The sequence below is a fragment of the Podarcis filfolensis genome (genome assembly GCF_964270895.1).
Source record: "Podarcis filfolensis genome assembly, chromosome: 16".
Taxonomy (NCBI): domain Eukaryota; kingdom Metazoa; phylum Chordata; class Lepidosauria; order Squamata; family Lacertidae; genus Podarcis; species Podarcis filfolensis.
Genome location: NC_139620.1, coordinates 41583236 through 41600646, shown reverse-complemented (window position 1 = coordinate 41600646; position 17411 = coordinate 41583236). Strand labels below are relative to the sequence as shown.

The window sequence follows — 17411 nt, the reverse complement described above, 5'->3', positions numbered from 1 at the left end:
GGCAGGTTTTACTTGGTACTTACACAAACAAAGTGTGAGTTCATCTCATATGGAGACTGAACTCATGCACTGTTGGCTGAGAGTCAGCAGACAGCAAAATTACATTACAAAATGTAATTAAATTACAAAATGGCAGCAGGACAGCAGCATGGCAGCAAAAGAGCAGCAAGACAATAGAAAGACAAAACAGCTTCCGGCGGAACTGCAGACATGATAAGAAGCGCGAGATAACCCTCTGGGGGGTCTCGAGCAGTGTGGGGGCTATTTGAGAGGTTTCGCGAAGGCTACGCGGACCTCAGAACCTCGGGAAGAGATCCTGAGGGGCGCTGGTACCCAGCGGTGCCCAGAGGTGCTCTCTTGCTCCCTGGGTCTTAATAATAGACTCAGGGACGGGATTGAGCTGCGGGCACGAAGGAGGAGCAAGTTTAAACCCACACCGTGAAGCCTCAGACTTCTTATGAAAGCAGTTAGCTTCCAAAACCAACAATGAATTCGGACCTACAGCTGACGGAGCTAATCCGAGCACTGCTTTAAAACTTGAAATCTATTAGAATTCGGCGAGTTACGGGATGCAGAAAGGGAGTCCATCCCGGACAACTGGGAGAAAATGGCGCACGATGGAAGGTTGGAGGAAGGAGGAGAGAAAAAAAGTTTCCGTTGAGTGAGTGTTACTTTTTAAGCCCTCGAACACGAACTACAAAGTGTTGAGGCAAAGCTACTTTTGAAATGACTACTGGGGGAAAAGTACTGTAGGTGTCTTTTGATCTGCTTGGGACGGGTCTCTGTCGGACGGAGGCAAATCACTAAATAATTCATCGCACTCCTCCATTTTAAGTGAAGAGGGTCTCAGTCATACTGGACTTGCAAAAAGATTTGGCTGCAGACTCAAAGAGAAATCAAGGAGAAACCCTGACGGTAGGAGAAGCGCGTGGTGGTGGTTTCTACACAGACTTTTAACAGTTTCCTGAGGGGGCCAAGACTAATATTAAAGGAACAAAGAAAAACAAGGGGGGTTTAATCTCCCCCTCCCTCCCCCCCTCCGTCAACGGGAGGAAGAAGAAGCCAGAAATTATGCTTCGGGAACTTGGGAGCCTTACACAACCCGCGCGTGGTTTGAAACAACCTTATGGACTGATAGAAGAAGAGAAGAAAACACATGGGGGATAATAAATAAACTCTTACCCTTTGCCTTTTGGAATATCTGCCTGAAGACTCTCGGACTTCCCTGCTGCCTCCTGTGTGTTGGAGGACGTGGGGAGAGGAGGGATAGAAGTGACGGACGTGCTGGGAGTGACGAGACAGTGACGAGACAGCGTGTGGATTAGGGACTGCCACCGTGTGGGGAGCTAAAAAATTACATTCTAAAAGCAAAGAAGACGGGAAAGTGCTCCCCTTGGTGGCTGGCTGAAACATTGTGTGGACTGACTTTGTGTGATATATATATAAGATCTAAATTTTTGTATAATATATAAGATGTCCAGGAACAATGGGAAAAAGGGAATAGGGACTCCAGCAGAGAGACGCCCATCTAGGCAAGAAAATGGAAAAGAAAACAGGGAATATGAGAGCTTACTGGGGGAAATAAGAAAATAGTTTAAGCAGAATGAGCAATATATAGAGAGAAAATTATTGGAGGTCTAGGAAGCCTTAGACAAAAAATTGGAAATGGTGGTGGGAGAGTTGACAGGGAAGGTAAAAGACTTGGAAATAAGAACTAAGGTGGTAGAGGATTCAACCAAACGCACGCAGAAAGATCTAAAGGAAGTAAAAAGACAGACAGAACAAATTAGAGGAGAAATTACAGAAATGAATAGGGCACAGGAGGAGATGTTGGATAATCTATCTACTCTGGAGATGCGTCAAAAAGAGCGAAATCTGAAATTCAGGGGTCTCCCGGAGACGCCAAATGAGAATATAAGAGATAAAATAATAAGAGAACTGGCTGGGTGGATGGAACTAAGAGAAGAAGATATTGGCCCAGTGATAATGAATGTCTTTAGAATAAAGGTTAGATCAGTGAAAGCAAGGGCAAAAACGCTTCCTGGAGATGTTCTAGTCATGTTTAACTCATTGGACATAAGAAATGAAATACTGAGACTGAATTACAACAAAAATCTATGCATAGATGGAGTGAAAATCTTGATTTTTAGGGAGATCCCTGCCAGGTTTCTGAAACGAAGGGGAATTTATAAACAAATGGTGAGTCTACTGAAAAGGAATGGAATTCAGCATAGATGGGAATTTCCAGAAGGAATCTCCTTTTACTTTAAAGATAAAAGATTCAAACTAACTAGCCCCCAAGAGTTAGAAAAATTCTCCAGAAGATACGACAAAGAGTTAGGGAGGACAGGGAAAATAAAACCAAGACAGGACCAGAAAGAGGAAGGAAAGGAAAAGGAGAAAGAAGAAGAACATCAGGAAGAAGAGGAGGAACAAGAAGAAGAGAGAGAGGAATCAGAAGAAGAAGACAACAACAAAGAATAGTAAACTTAGCACAACTGAGTGGGAACTCTTAGATAAAAGAAATAATGAACCTGAAAGTATTTTCCTGGAATGTCAATGGGATGAACAATTTAAATAAGAGACGAAAAGTTAACCATGTTTTGATTAAACAAAACCTAGATATCATATGCCTGCAAGAAACACATGTAGCGAAAAAGCATAAAAGAATTTTAAGTAATAAAAAACTGGGCCAAGAGTTTATCGCGTCAGATTCGAACAAAAAGAGAGGTGTGGTAATATATGTAAAAGAGAAGCATAATCCAAAATTAATTTTTAAGGAGGATGAGGGAAGAATATTGATTGTACAAATTGGGTTTCAAGGGGGAAAATGGCTGATTGTGGGGATCTAGGCACCAAATGATAAGAAAGCTGAATTTTATACAAAGTTGAATGAAATAATGTTAGAGTATTTAGATCAGAAATTGTTACTACTGGGAGATTTTAATGGAGTGGTGATACCGGATTTAGACAGATTAACAAAGAGGCGAAATACATATGAAGGTAAACTGCCAAAGGCCTTCTTTGATATGGCCAATACATTGGGAGTAATTGACATCTGGAGATTAAGGAATCCAACAGTAAGACAATTTTCATTCCACTCTGAACCAAACCAAAGCTTCAGCATAATAGATCAGATCTGGGTTTCTAAGATTCTAACACCGAGAGTAACTAGAATTGAAATTCTCCCAAGAACCCTGTCAGATCATAATCCGCTATATATGGAATTAAAAGGAAAGGACCCTTCTACACATAGATGGAGAATGAATGAGAGCTTATTTAATGACCAGAGAGTAGTGGAAACTGCAAAAGAGACAATAACAGACTATTTTAAATGGAATCTAAACAAAGAAACACCAATTGAAACAGTCTGGGACGCGAGCAAAGCGGTGATAAGGGGTTTCCTGATTCAAAAAAACAGCTTCCAGAAAAGAGGGAGAGAGAAGAAGAAAGAAGAGATCCTGTCTCAGCTCATGGAGAACGAAAAACAGCTAATAAGAAAACCTAAAGATGAAATAATAAAACGAAATATAAAAATGTTGCAGTCTCAGTTCTCCATGGTGGTGGGACAGGAGATCGAATGGAAAATAAAAACCATGAGACAAAAAAATTTTGAGTCTGCCAACAAAGTTGGGAGATTCTTGGCGTGGCAAATAAAAGCAAGACAAAAACAGAACACAATTTGTAAAATAAAAGATGGGGATAAAATGATTGAGGACCCGAAAGAAATTAGAAAAGTATTTCAGAGATTCTATAGAGATCTTTATAGGAAAGATAAAGAAGACAATAAGAGAATAGAAAAGTATATCCATGACCATAAATTGCATCAAATCTCAGAAGAAGAAAAAAGAATGCTTAACCAGGAGATAACAGAACAAGAGGTCACAAAGGCAATAAAAAGAATGAAAATAGGGAAGGCCCCAGGACCGGACGGTATCTCAGCAAAATATTATAAAACACTATCGCAATACCTGACACCTGTTCTAAGTGAAGTAATGAATAAAGTCTTAAGAGAAGGAAAGATGCCAAACACCTGGAAAGAAGCCTATATTACACTGATCCCGAAGAAAGAGGTGGATATATTAGATGTAAAAAATTTCAGACCAATTTCGTTATTGAATAACGACTATAAGCTATTTGCGGATATACTAGCGAATAGACTAAAAATGGTGTTAAATAAGGTGATACACAAGGACCAAACAGGCTTTCTGCCAGAGAGGCAACTAAGGGACAACGTAAGAAACCTGATAAATATAAATGAATACCTTGAAGTCAGAAATGAGAAACAGGCAGTACTAATGTTCATAAACGCGGAAAAAGCGTTCGATAATGTTTCTTGGCATTTCATGAAAGAAAACTTAAAAGTATTAGGAATTGGTGAAAATTTTTTGAGAGGTATTGACACGATTTATTCGGACCAAAAAGCAAAGTTAATAATTAATAACAACATATCAGATAACTCTGAGATAACTAAAGGTACTAGGCAGGGATGTCCTTTGTCTCCCTTGCTATTTATTACAGTCCTAGAGGTCTTGAACAAGAAGCTAAGAGAATCATCAGAAGTCAGAGGCATTAAGTGGGACGAACAGAATTTAAGTTAAGAGCCTTCGCAGATGATCTAGTCTTAACGTTGGAAGAACCAAGACAAAGTGTGAAAGAGGCAATAAAAAGAATGGAAGAGTTTGGGAAGGTATCAGGGTTTAAACTCAACAAAAACAAGACGAAAATGCTAGAAAAAAATCTGAAGAAAGAAGAGATGGAAGAATTACAAGTAGACTCAGGAATCGCGATAGCTAAAAAAATAAAATATTTAGGAATTTGGATGACAACAAAAAATATAAACCTGTACAAGGACAACTATGAGGTGGTATGGAAAGAAATTAAGAAAGATATGGATATATGGAGCAGACTAAAATTGTCATTATCAGGCAGAATCTCTGTGATAAAAATGAATATACTACCGAGACTGTTATTTTTATTTCAAGCAATACCAGTGGTAAAAGGGATAAGACAATTTAAGGATTGGCACAAAAAATTAGCGAAATTTGTCTGGCAGGGGAAAAGGCCAAGGATAAAAATGAAGATACTAGTAGATAAGAAAGAGAGAGGAGGTTTTGATTTACCAGACCTGACTTTATATTATGAAGCTTCGTGCTTGGTATGGTTAAAAGATTGGCTGACTTTAGAAAACACTGACCTATTAGATCTAGAGGGCCACGACAATAGATACGGTTGGCATTCGTACCTATGGTACAACAAAGTAAAGGTACATAAAGGTTTTCTAAACCATGTGATTAGGAAATCTTTATATGAAGTATGGGATCGGAATAAAAACCTCCTGGAAAGAAAGACACCGTGGTGGATATCACCAATTGAGGTGTTGACAACAAAAAAAGTAAACATGGAAGGGGAAAGAGTAACATATGAGGATATTACTAGGAAAACAGACCAAGGGATAAAGCTCAAACCATATAACCAAATGTCATAGACCAAATGGAGCAAACAGCACGCAGACCTAGTGGTGGGAGGAAAAAATCCTTAAATAAGAGACACGGGGGAATGATTAATGGGCTTCAATGTCTGTACACTAATGCACAAAGCATGGGAAATAAACAAGATGAGCTTGAGCTCTTGGTACAGCAAACTAAATATGACATAATAGGCATCACTGAAACCTGGTGGGATAAGTCCCATGATTGGAATGTAATAATGGAGGGATACAATCTATTTCAGAGAAACACACCAGACAAGAAAGGAGGAGGAGTGGCGTTATATGTCAGGGATGTGTATACCTGTGAAGAGATCCAAGATTTAGAACCTCAAAGCCAAAGTGAGAGCATTTGGGTCAAAATTAAGGGAGAGAAGAATAACAGTGACCTCATTGTGGGAGTTTACTATAGATCCCCAAGCCAAACGGAGGACATAGATGATGCCTTCCTGGAACAGATGGCCAAGCATGCAAAAGGAAGGGAGATAGTAGTAATGGGGGACTTCAATTACCCGGATATTTGTTGGATGTCAAACTCAGCCAAGAGCATAAGGTCAAACAGATTCCTCACTGGCCTTGCAGACAACTTCATTGTCCAGAAAGTGGGAGAAGCAACAAGAGGAACAGCCATTTTAGATCTGGTCCTAACCAATGTTGATGACCTGGTTAGTGGGGTAGAAGTGGAAGGATCATTAGGCGCGAGTGATCATGCTCTTCTGAAGTTTACTATACAGCGGAAAGGAGCAGCCAAGCATACTAGGACTCAATTTCTCGACTTTAAGAAAGCCGACTTCATAAAACTTAGGGAAGTGCTGGGTGAGATCCCATGGACAGTAATACTAAAAGGAAAGGGAGTTCATGATGGCTGGGAGTTTGTTAAGAGGGAGATAGTAAAAGCACAACTTCAGGCAATACCAATGAGACGGAAAAATGGAAGGTGCCTAAAGAAGCCAGGGTGGCTATCTAAAGAACTTTTAACTGAGTTAAGATTAAAAAAGGATGTGTACAAAAAATGGAAAAGGGGGGAAACCACCAAAGAGGAATTCAAACAAATAGCCAGCACGTGTAGACACAAAGTCAGAAAAGCTAAAGCACAGAATGAACTCAGGCTTGCTAGAGAGGTTAAAAGCAACAAAAAAGGCTTTTATGGGTATGTTCGTAGCAAAAGGAAGAACAAAGAAACAGTGGGGTCACTCAGAGGAGAAGATGGTGAAATGCAAACAGGGGACACAGAAAGGGCTGAACTCCTCAATGCCTTCTTTGCCTCAGTCTTCTCCAATAAAGAAAACAATGCCCGACCTGAAGAATTTGGAGCAAATGATTCAGCAGAGGAAACACAGCCCAGAATAACTAAGGAGATAGTACAATAATACTTGGCTAGTTTAGATGTATTCAAGTCTCCAGGGCCAGATGAACTGCATCCAAGAGTATTAAAAGAACTGGCAGGTGTGATCTCAGAACCACTGGCAGTCATCTTTGAGAATTCCTGGAGAACAGGCGAAGTCCCGGCAGACTGGAGGAGGGCAAATGTTGTCCCTATTTTCAAAAAGGGGAAAAGAGAGGACCCAAATAATTACCGCCCAGTCAGTCTGACATCAATACCAGGGAAGATTCTGGAGCAGATCATTAAGCAAACAGTCTGTGAGCACCTAGAAAGGAATGCTGTGATCACCAATAGTCAGCATGGATTTCTGAAAAATAAGTCATGTCAGACTAACCTGATCTCGTTTTTTGACAGAATTACAAGCCTGGTAGATGAAGGGAACGCAGTGGATGTAGCCTACCTTGATTTCAGCAAGGCATTTGACAAGGTGCCCCATGATATTCTTGTAAAGAAGCTGGTAAAATGTGGTCTTGACTATGCTACCACTCAGTGGATTTGTAACTGGCTGACTGACCGAACCCAAAGGGTGCTCATCAATGGTTCCTCTTCATCCTGGAGAAGAGTGACTAGTGGGGTGCCACAGGGTTCTGTCTTGGGCCCGGTCTTATTCAACATCTTTATCAACGACTTGGATGATGGACTCAAGGGCATCCTGATCAAATTTGCAGATGACACCAAACTGGGCCAAAACAAACAAGATGAATTTTAACAGGGAGAAATGTAAAGTATTGCACTTGGGCAAAAAAAAATGAGAGGCACAAATACAAGATGGGTGACACCCGGCTTGAGAGCAGTACATGTGAAAAGGATCTAGGAGTCTTGGTTGACCACAAACTTGACATGAGCCAACAGTGTGACGCGGCAGCTAAAAAAGCCAATGCAATTCTGGGCTGCATCAATAGGAGTATAGCATCTAGATCAAGGGAAGTAATAGTGCCACTGTATTCTGTTCTGGTCAGACCTCACCTGGAGTACTGTGTCCAGTTCTGGGCACCACAGTTCAAGAAGGACACTGACAAACTGGAACGTGTCCCGAGGAGGGCAACCAAATTGGTCAAAGGCCTAAAAACGATGCCTTATGAGGAACGGCTAAGGGAGCTGGGCATGTTTAGCCTGGAGAAGAGGAGGTTAAGGGGTGATATGATAGCCATGTTCAAATATATAAAAGGATGTCACATAGAGGAGGGAGAAAGGTTGTTTTCTGCTGCTCCAGAGAAGCGGACACGGAGCAATGGTTCCAAACTACAAGAAAGAAGATTCCACCTAAACATTAGGAAGAACTTCCTGACAGTAAGAGCTGTTCGACAGTGGAATTTGCTGCCAAGGAGTGTGGTGGAATCTCCTTCTTTGGAGGTCTTTAAGCAGAGGCTTGACAACCATATGTCAGGAGTGCTCTGATGGTGTTTTCTGCTTGGCAGGGGGTTGGACTCGATGGCCCTTGTGGTCTCTTCCAACTCTATGATTCTATGATTCTATGAAAAGATGTTAACAGGGTGGCTGCGATACCACCAGATCAGTGACTTATTAAAGGAAGATAAAAAGAGAAATGGGTTCGAAGATAAAAAATCGAAATTCCAAATCGAGTTAATAGACTGTAAAGATAAAATTTTATCAAGAATGTATAGTTTATTGCTAGAATGTTATACAAAAGATGAAGAAGTAAAGGAATCAATGATAAAATGGGCAATTGATATTGGGATAACATTGAATTGGATGCGTGGAAAAGATTATGGAAGGAAGGTTTGAGATTTACAGGATGCATGGCTTTAAAGGAAAACTTGCTAAAAATGATGTATAGATGGCATTTGATGCCAGTAAAATTAGCTAAAATGTATAGGAAAAAAGAAAGAAAATGTTGGAAATGTAAAAAGGCAGATGGGGACTATTTCCATATGTGGTGGACCTGCGATAAGGTAAAAAAAAAATTGGAAATCAATTTATAATGAACTCAAAAAAAATATTTAGATATACTTTCCCCAAAAGACCGGAAGCATGTCTTTTAGGCTTAATAGGAACAGAAATTAAAATAGAAGATCAAAATTTGTTCATGTATGCTACAGCTGCCGCGAGGACCCTTCTGGCCCAAAGATGGAAAGTACAAGATATACCAACTATTCAGGAGTGGCAGGCGAAGTTGACAGAATATGCAGAGCTTGCCAAACTGTCAGGGAGGATCCGGGACCAGGGAGATCAAAGATACCAAAATAACTGGAGTAAATTTATTGAATATTTAAAGAAGAATTGTAAAGAGGTCAAGACACTAGCAGGATTGACATAATACCTCCAATGTATAATAGTACTAATATGAGAATGATGTGCGCGATGGAAAGAGGATAAATATACCAGTTGTGGGGAGGGAGGGGGGTCGCGACTCGACAGAGTCAAAGGGAATGTATGGTGCTATTACAATTTGTTGGAAAAGAATATGTAAGGAAAAAAAAATTTACTTGGAAAAAAAAACAGACTGAGAAAATGGCTCCGTGACTCGGCTCTTTTATGGAGTCAGTCAGAGCCACGTCCATCTCCTAGGTCACATGCAGGAGGAGAAAGCTCCAGACGAGTGGGACAGGAAGTTACCCAGACTGGATGTCCCCCTGCCCGTGCCCACTCTAGGGAAACAAAGAACGTTGCATTTGACTGCACCAATGAATTACATCCAACACTTTTCGTATCATGTTACCTCTTCTCACTTTTTCTCTAAACTAAACAGTTTCCTGTAAACAGCTGCCCTTTACAGCTCAGGACCCTGGTTGACACTTCTCTAATAACACAGCACTTCACTAGGTCCCCTGAAAATCCTGTGACCACAAGCCATTTTGTTGTGCCTGCTTGGGTGCAGCAGCATCTGCGTGGACTTTATTTGAGCAGTTTGGATGTGCAATGTAAATGTGTCTCTTTTGGCATTAACAGGAGATGAATGGCAGATGCGCCTGGACTGTGCACAGACTGAGATTGGATTTCTCCGGAAAAGAATCACACAGCTGGAGGAAAGGCTGGAGGCGGAGCAGACATCCAAAAAGGAGCTGGAACAAAAGGCAGGCCAATGAGCATTGGCTGGGGTGGGGCCGTGTTTTTACATTTCCCCCCAGCGGGCTCCCATGTGCAGATCACTGAGCCTGTCATGAGAGTCTTCCTGAAGCTGCCCTTGGATGTCAGGCAGTGCATAGTTAGACTAGGGAACTCACTCCCACAGGAGGCAGTGATGACCATCAGCTTGGATGGCTTTAAAGGGGAATTGGACAAATTCATGGCTTTTGATAGCTATTACCACAATGGCTATGCTCTGCCTTCAAAGTCAGAGGCAGCAATGCTTCTGAATACCAGTTGCTGGCAACCACAGGAAGGGAGAGGACTGCTCTTGTGCTCAGCTCCTGTCTGTGGACTTCCCACAGTGAGAAAAGGGCTATTCTCTCCCTGCTGGCTTGCTACTCCTTCTGGGTCTTAGTCCCTGATGGCTTTATGCCTTTGACACAGTAGTTAATGGTGCCCACTGGCCTGGACTATTCTGTATACCACAGTTTATAGAAGCCCAGAGAAATGATTCAACTCCCAGTGCAAACAATTGGTATAGATCAACCTTCCCTAACCTTGTCTGTCTAGATGTTTTGGACTGCAACTCTCACCAGCCCCAGCTAGCACTTAATGAGAGCATATTTTATATTTTAGTTTTTATATTTAAGACCAAAGCAACAAAAGACAGCTTGAACCACAACGGGTTTTACAAAAATACAGAGTTACTTATAAAAATGTTACAGTAAAGCAAAAATTCTAAATACATGTAAGCCAATATCAGTTCCTCCTGCTCCTGGCATACCCACCCCTCTCGGCCTCACCCAGGACTCAATTTACCCACCCTGGTACCTGCACCCAGGGCCTAAACTAACTCACAGCTGTTCCTCGGAAAGCTCCCACAGAGGGGAAGGTTCCAAGAAGCTCCTGCCATCGCCCTAGTCTCTCCCTCCATGTATGCTTTTTATGGGCAGGCCCAAGGTGGAGGGAGCCTCACCAGGCTGCTGCCCACAGGTGTGTCCCACTCAGCAGCCAGCTGCCCTCTCCACACCCAATTCCAGGTGCAGCAGGTTTGGTGAGTTCCCCAGGGGGTCCCAATGATGGAAGAAGGGTGCCCCTCCACTCACAATTCATTTTCCAGCCTCTGCCCTCTCCTCCTCCAACTGCTCTATCTGTCATCCAAAACATTTGGAGGGACCTGGTGGGCTTCAAGATTGGATACGACTGGCTCATTCAGAAGTGCTTGATGCAGCAGAATCAATTTAATTTTAATTGGTCTTAATTAATTAGATGATGTTCTGCCCTGCCGTTCAACTTTAAATGTTTGCGAAGCAGTTAATGACAAAAAGGCATCAAAATACCAGTGAATACAAAGATCAATAAGCAGCAATAAAACAAGACTATTAACCCCTTTTAAAACAGCAGCAGGAAAGGAGTGGAAGAAGGGGATAATAAAAGCTGAGGCAGAGCAATCAAAGAGAGAGGAGCATCAATAAAAGCACACTGAGGAAAGCAGTAATACATTTATTATTATCATTTTTTTCTGACCCATCATTGGGGTAGCTCCTCACAAGAGGGCCTCCCTATGCAATGGCTAGGCAGCTATAATAAATGCACCAACAAGATTAAATGATTAAAACAGCAATAAAAGGAAGTCCCTCTTCACGCAGCACAGAGTTAAACATGGGCACTCCCTCCCCCAGGAGGATGGGATGGCCACCAACTTGGATGACTTTAAAAGAGTCTTGGATGAGTTCATGGAGGAAAAGGCTGCCAGTGGCTGCTTGTCAGGATGTCAAGATGGCTCTGCTCTGCCTCCATGGTCAGAAACAGTGATGCTTCTGGATACCAGTTGCTGGAAAAGAGAGGAGGGGAGAGTTGCTTTTCTGCTCAAATCCTACTTGAGGGTTTCCTTTTGGGGCATCCAGTGAGGCACTGTGAGACAAGAAGGTGGACTGGATTGGCCCTTGACCTGATCCAGCAGGCTCTCCTTATGTTCTTAATATTACACAAAATATAAGCATTGCTGGCTCCTTTAGGTACCGTTTTAGAGGACTTTTAAGTGTGTGTGTGAAAAGAGAAACATGTTTAGGGCTGGGGCTTGCAGATTTCATTAAAGCCCCTCTCAAATAATGCAAGCATTGCCGTGAGATCACCTCAGGGCATCTGTGATGAAGAAGCCTGTAGCTCCATGGAAGAGCACTGGCTTTGCATGCAGAAAGTAACAGGTTCCATCCCTGTCTCCATCTCCAGGAAGGACTGGGAGTGTCCCCTGCAGGAAACCCTGGAGAGCTGCTTCTGCCAGTCATTGCAGACAAAGTGCAGGCAAATGGGCCAATTGCTGGACTCAGGAGAAGGCAGCTTCTGAGATCCCTTTTCAAATCAGCCTTTTATTTGGAACCATGAGCACTGGGATCTTTGCTTTTAGGGAAGGACTGTAGCTCAGAGTTTAGAGCACCTGCTTTGCATGCAAAGAGTCCCTGGTTCCTGCGGTTCCATCCGTGGCAGCATCTCCAGGGAGGTCTGGGAAAAGACCCTGGCCTGAGAGCCCAGGGAGCAGACAGCACAGAAGCAGAGCTAAATGGACTGATGCTCTGACTCCGTGTAGGGCAGATGCCTGCCTTCTAAAAATAAACCAGGGTGGACTTGCGGTTTGCTTTCCAGCCCAAAGCCGCCTTGAAGAACTGCTGATGATCCCCAGGCTGAAGGAATGGGCAAGAATAACTATATAAAATCATGGCACATTAAAAAGTAATGAAGCTTCCGTCATTCTGGAGGGCTGTGGTGAAGGCAAACAACCCATTTGCATTCAGGCACTTGTCTGGAATTACAGGCTTCATTAATTCAACATTCAGCTTATTTAAAGGGACTCCTTAATAGCAATTGCTCTCTCTGTCACCTTCTTTGCAGAGGTTGGAGGACATGAGTTCTAGTGAAAAGGGGAGACCTGACCTCCCTAAGGAACACTTGTTTCATTCTGGCCCACAAGTGAAGCACCAGGAAATGTGGCTTCCTACTCGAAGGAGATACCCCTTCATGGAGATACCCCTTCATGGATCACTGCCTTGCCGTGGCGAAGGGGCTTGAATAACTCAGAGAAGCTATGAACTATGCCGAGCAGGGCACCCAAGATGAACAGGTCATAGTGGAGAGTTTTGACCAAACGTGATCCACCTGGAGGAGGAACCGGCAAGCCACTCCAGTATCCCTGCCAAGAAAACTCCATGGACAAAGACAACAGGCATATAAAAGTTATGACGCTGGAAGATGAGCCCCTCAGGTCGGAAGGCATCCAACACGCTACTGGGGAAGAGCGGAGGACAAGTACAAGTAGATCCAGAGCTGATGAAGCGGCTGGGCCAAAGCCGAAAGGATGCTCAGTTGCGGATATGCATGGAAGCAAAAGGAAAGTCCAATGCTGTAAAGAAAAATATTGCATAGGAGCCTGGAATGTAAGAACCATGAATCTGGGTAAGTTGGATGTGGTCAAAAATGAGATGGCAAGAATAAATATTGACATCCTGGGAATCAGTGAACTGAAATGGACGGGAATGGGTGAATTCAGTTCGGATGACTATCATATCTACTACTGTAGATACCCGTAAAAGAAATGGAGTGACCCTCATAGTCAACAAAAGAGTGGCGAAAGCTGTACTGGGATGCAATCTCAAAAATGATAGAATGATCTCGATACGAATCCAAGGCAGACCTTTTAACATCACAGTAATCCAAGTTTATGCACCAGCTACTGGTGCTGAAGAAACTGAAATTGAGCAATTCTATGAAGACTTACAAGACCTTATCGAAGTGACACCAAAGAAGGATGTTCTTCTCTTTATTGGGGATTGGAATGTGAAGGAATGCGAAGGAACAACTGGCAAGTTTGGCCTTGGAGATCAAAACGAAGCAGGGCAAAGGCTAATAGAGTTCTGTCAAGAGAACAAGCGGGTCATCACAAACACACTTTTCCAACAACACAAGAGACGACTCTACACATGGACATCACCAGATGGGCAACATCGAAATCAGATTGATTATATTCTCTGCAGCCAAAGATGGAGAAGCTCTATACAGTCAGCAAAAACAAGACCTGGAGCTGACTGTGGCTCAGATCATCAGCTTCTTATAGCAAAATTCAAGCTTAAACTGAAGAAAGTAGGAAAAACCACTGGGCCGGTAAGATACAATCTAAACCAAATCCCTTATGAATACGCAGTGGAAGTGAGGAACAGGTTTAAGGATTTAGAGTGCCTGAAGAACTATGGGTGGAGGCTCGCAACATTATACAGGAGGCAGCAACTAAAACCATCCCAATGAAAAAGAAATGCAAGAAAGCAATGTGGCTGCCCAACGAGGCCTTACAAATAGCGGGGGAGAGAAGGCAAGCAAAATGCAAGGGAGATAGTGAAAGATACAGGAAATTGAATGCAGATTTCCAAAGAATAGCAAGGAGAGACAAGAAGGCCTTCTTAAACGAGCAATGCAAAGAAATAGAGGAAAACAACAGAATGGGAAGAACCAGAGATCTGTTCAAGAAAATCGGAAATATGAAAGGAACATTTCGTACAAAGATTACCATAATAAAGGACAAAAGTGGTAAGGACCTAACAGAAGCAGAAGACATCAAGAAGAGGTGGCAAGAATACACAGAGGAATTATACCAGAAAGATATGGATGTCTCATACACCCCAGGCAGTGTGATTGCTGACCTTGAGCCAGACATCCTGGAGAGTGAAGTCAAATGGGCCTTAGAAAGCACTGCAAATAACAAGGCCAGTGGAAGTGATGGTATTACAGCTGAACTATTTAAAATTTTAAAAGATGATGCTGTTAAGGTGCTACACTCAATATGCCAGCAAGTTTGGAAAACTCAGCAGTGGCCAGAGGATTGGAGAAGATCAGTCTACATACCAATCCCAAAGAAGGGCAAGTGCCAAAGAATGCTCAAACTACCGCACAATTGCACTCATTTCACACGCTAGCAAGGTTATGCTTAAAATTCTACAAGGAAGGCTCAAGCAGTATGTGGACCGAGAACTCCCAGAAGTGCAAGCTGGATTTAGAAGAGGCAGAGGAACCAGAGACCAAATTGCAAACATGCGCTGGATTATGGAGAAAGCTAGAGAGTTCCAGAAAGACATCTACTTCTGCTTCATTGACTATGCAAAAGCCTTTGACTGTGTCGACCACAGCAAACTATGGCAAGTTCTTAAAGAAATGGGAGTGCCTGATCACCTCATCTGTCTCCTGAGAAATCTCTATGTGAGACAAGAAGCTACAGTTAGAACTGGATATGGAACAACTGATTGGTTCAAAATTGGGAAAGGAGTACGACAAGGCTGTATAATGTCTCCCTGCTTATTTAACTTATATGCAGAATTCATCATGCAAAAGGCTGGGCTGGATGAATCCGAAGCCGGAATTAAGATTGCCGGAAGAAATATCAACAACCTCAGATATGCAGATGACACAACCTTGATGGCAGAAAGTGAGGAGGAATTAAAGAACCTTTTATTGAGGGTGAAAGAGGAGAGCGCAAAATATGGTCTGAAGCTCAACATCAAAAAAACGAAGATCATGGCCACTGGTCCCATCACCTCCTGGCAAATAGAAGGGGAAGAAATGGAGGCAGTAAGAGATTTTACTTTCTTGGGCTCCATGATCACTGCAGATGGTTACAGCAGTCACGAAATTAAAAGATTCCTGCTTCTTGGAAGAAAAGCAATGACAAACCTAGACAGCATCTTAAAAAGTAGAGACATCACCTTGCCAACAAAGGTCCGTATAGTTAAAGCTATGGTTTTCCCAGTAGTGATGTATGGAAGTGAGAGCTGGACCATAAAGAAGGCTGATCGCCGAAGAATTGATGCTTTTGAATTATGGTGCTGGAGGAGACTCTTGAGAGTCCCATGGACTGCAAGAAGATCAAACCTCTCCATTCTTCAGGAAATCAGCCCTGAGTGCTCACTGGAAGGGCAGATTGTGAAGGTGAGGCTCCAATACTTTGGCCACCTCATGAGAAGAGAAGACTCCCTGGAAAAGACCCTGATGTTGGGAAAGATGGTGGGCACAAGGAAAAGGGGACGACAGAGGATGAGATGGTTGGATGGTGTTCTTGAAGCTACCAGCATGAATTTGATCAAACTGCGGGAGGCAGTGGAGGACAGAAGTGCCTGGCGTGCTCTGGTCCATGGGGTCACGAAGAGTTGGACACGACTAAACGACTAAACAACAACAACAACTCGAAGGAGATAGAGGCTGCTTGATAACCAGCCCAGACTATTTGCCCATCTAGCCTGGCATCATCCACTGTAACTGGCAGCAACTCTCCAGGGTCCCAGACACAAAAGAGGTTGCATAAGGACAGAAAAGAGCCCGTCTAAGTTAGTTCAAAGGCTCATCTCGTCCAGCCACCTGTTTGAACCCCAGCAGCTGGTACTTGGGCAGGAAAGATTATAGCTCTCTGGACTAGTAGCTGTCCACAGTCTTCCCATCCATAAACTTGGTTAATTCTATTTTAAAGCCGTCCAGGTCAGTGACCATCACTACATCTTGTGGGAGCAAATCCACTGCATGAAGAAGTCCTTTCTTCTGTCTTCAACTCTTCAGCTTCATTGGATTATCACATTGGGCTCTAGTATTATGATGAGAGAGGGAGAAAGACTTGTATACTTTCTCTATGGTTTGCACCTGTCTGTCATGGGAGACAGTGGAGGGGTGCTTCTTTGAGGGTGACGTCAAACCGTTGGAAAGATACAGAGCCTGCTGGGGCTGTAGAGACCAATGCTGGAGAGGCATGCTTTGTTGCAGCCGGGACAGATGAAGGTGTCCAGTTGTACTGCTGCAGATGCACCAGGACGTTTCTTCTCCCAGCGGTCATTCCTCCTCTGGTCACTGCTGTGGATACACAACCTGTCTGTCTGTTTCTCTCCAGGTACTACAGCCAACTGCAATATACACCTCTATAATGCCCTCCTTTTACTGGTCTTTCCCCTCTAAATTAAAAAGCCCCAAACAACTTTTCCTATTGCCTGATCCTTTTTTATCTGAAGATGCCTTTGGGGTTTAAACCTGGAATCTTCTGCATGCCAAGCAGATGCTTTTGATGTGAGCTCTGAGACCTTCCCAGCACCTCAAATGTACAGACGCAATTTTTAATTTGGGTTGCCATGCTCAGGAAAGCATCTTACTCTTTTGTAAAAAGGGATTTGAGAAATGCATGGAGGGTTTTTTAAACTTGTGTTTTCAACCTAGATCTACAACCTGCACTTTCTGTTCCAAAGAAAACACTAAGCAGCTTACCAACATGATGTTAAAACAGCCATGGTTCAATAAATAGTCAGGAAACCTCCACCTGCATGAAACAATCAATTATGGACTGTAATAACTATATGATGGACTGTAATACTGTAATAACTAGACAGAACCCTCCTGTTCAGGAGCAGTTTATCCCTGAGTATTACTCAGGGATCCTTCCTAAAAGAGGCTCCTGGGAGGCCGGAAGGACATTGCTGGAACAACTCTTGGAAT

General features: G+C 42.9%; 2 protein-coding genes across 3 annotated transcripts in view; one reads left to right on the top strand and one right to left on the bottom strand.

Moving 5' to 3' along the window:
* The window catches only part of TFIP11 (tuftelin interacting protein 11), a gene marked incomplete at its 5' end in the record, with an annotated part of 601324 nt that overhangs the window by 176859 nt on the left and 407054 nt on the right, over positions 1–17411 (bottom strand). The window lies entirely within an intron of this gene.
* The window catches only part of MYO18B (myosin XVIIIB), a 266462-nt gene that overhangs the window by 136813 nt on the left and 112238 nt on the right, over positions 1–17411 (top strand). Inside the window, exon 29 of the mRNA XM_083589603.1 lies at positions 9783–9907. Within this exon, the coding sequence (XP_083445729.1) occupies positions 9783–9907 (125 nt within the window). The remainder of the gene's footprint in view (positions 1–9782; positions 9908–17411) is intronic.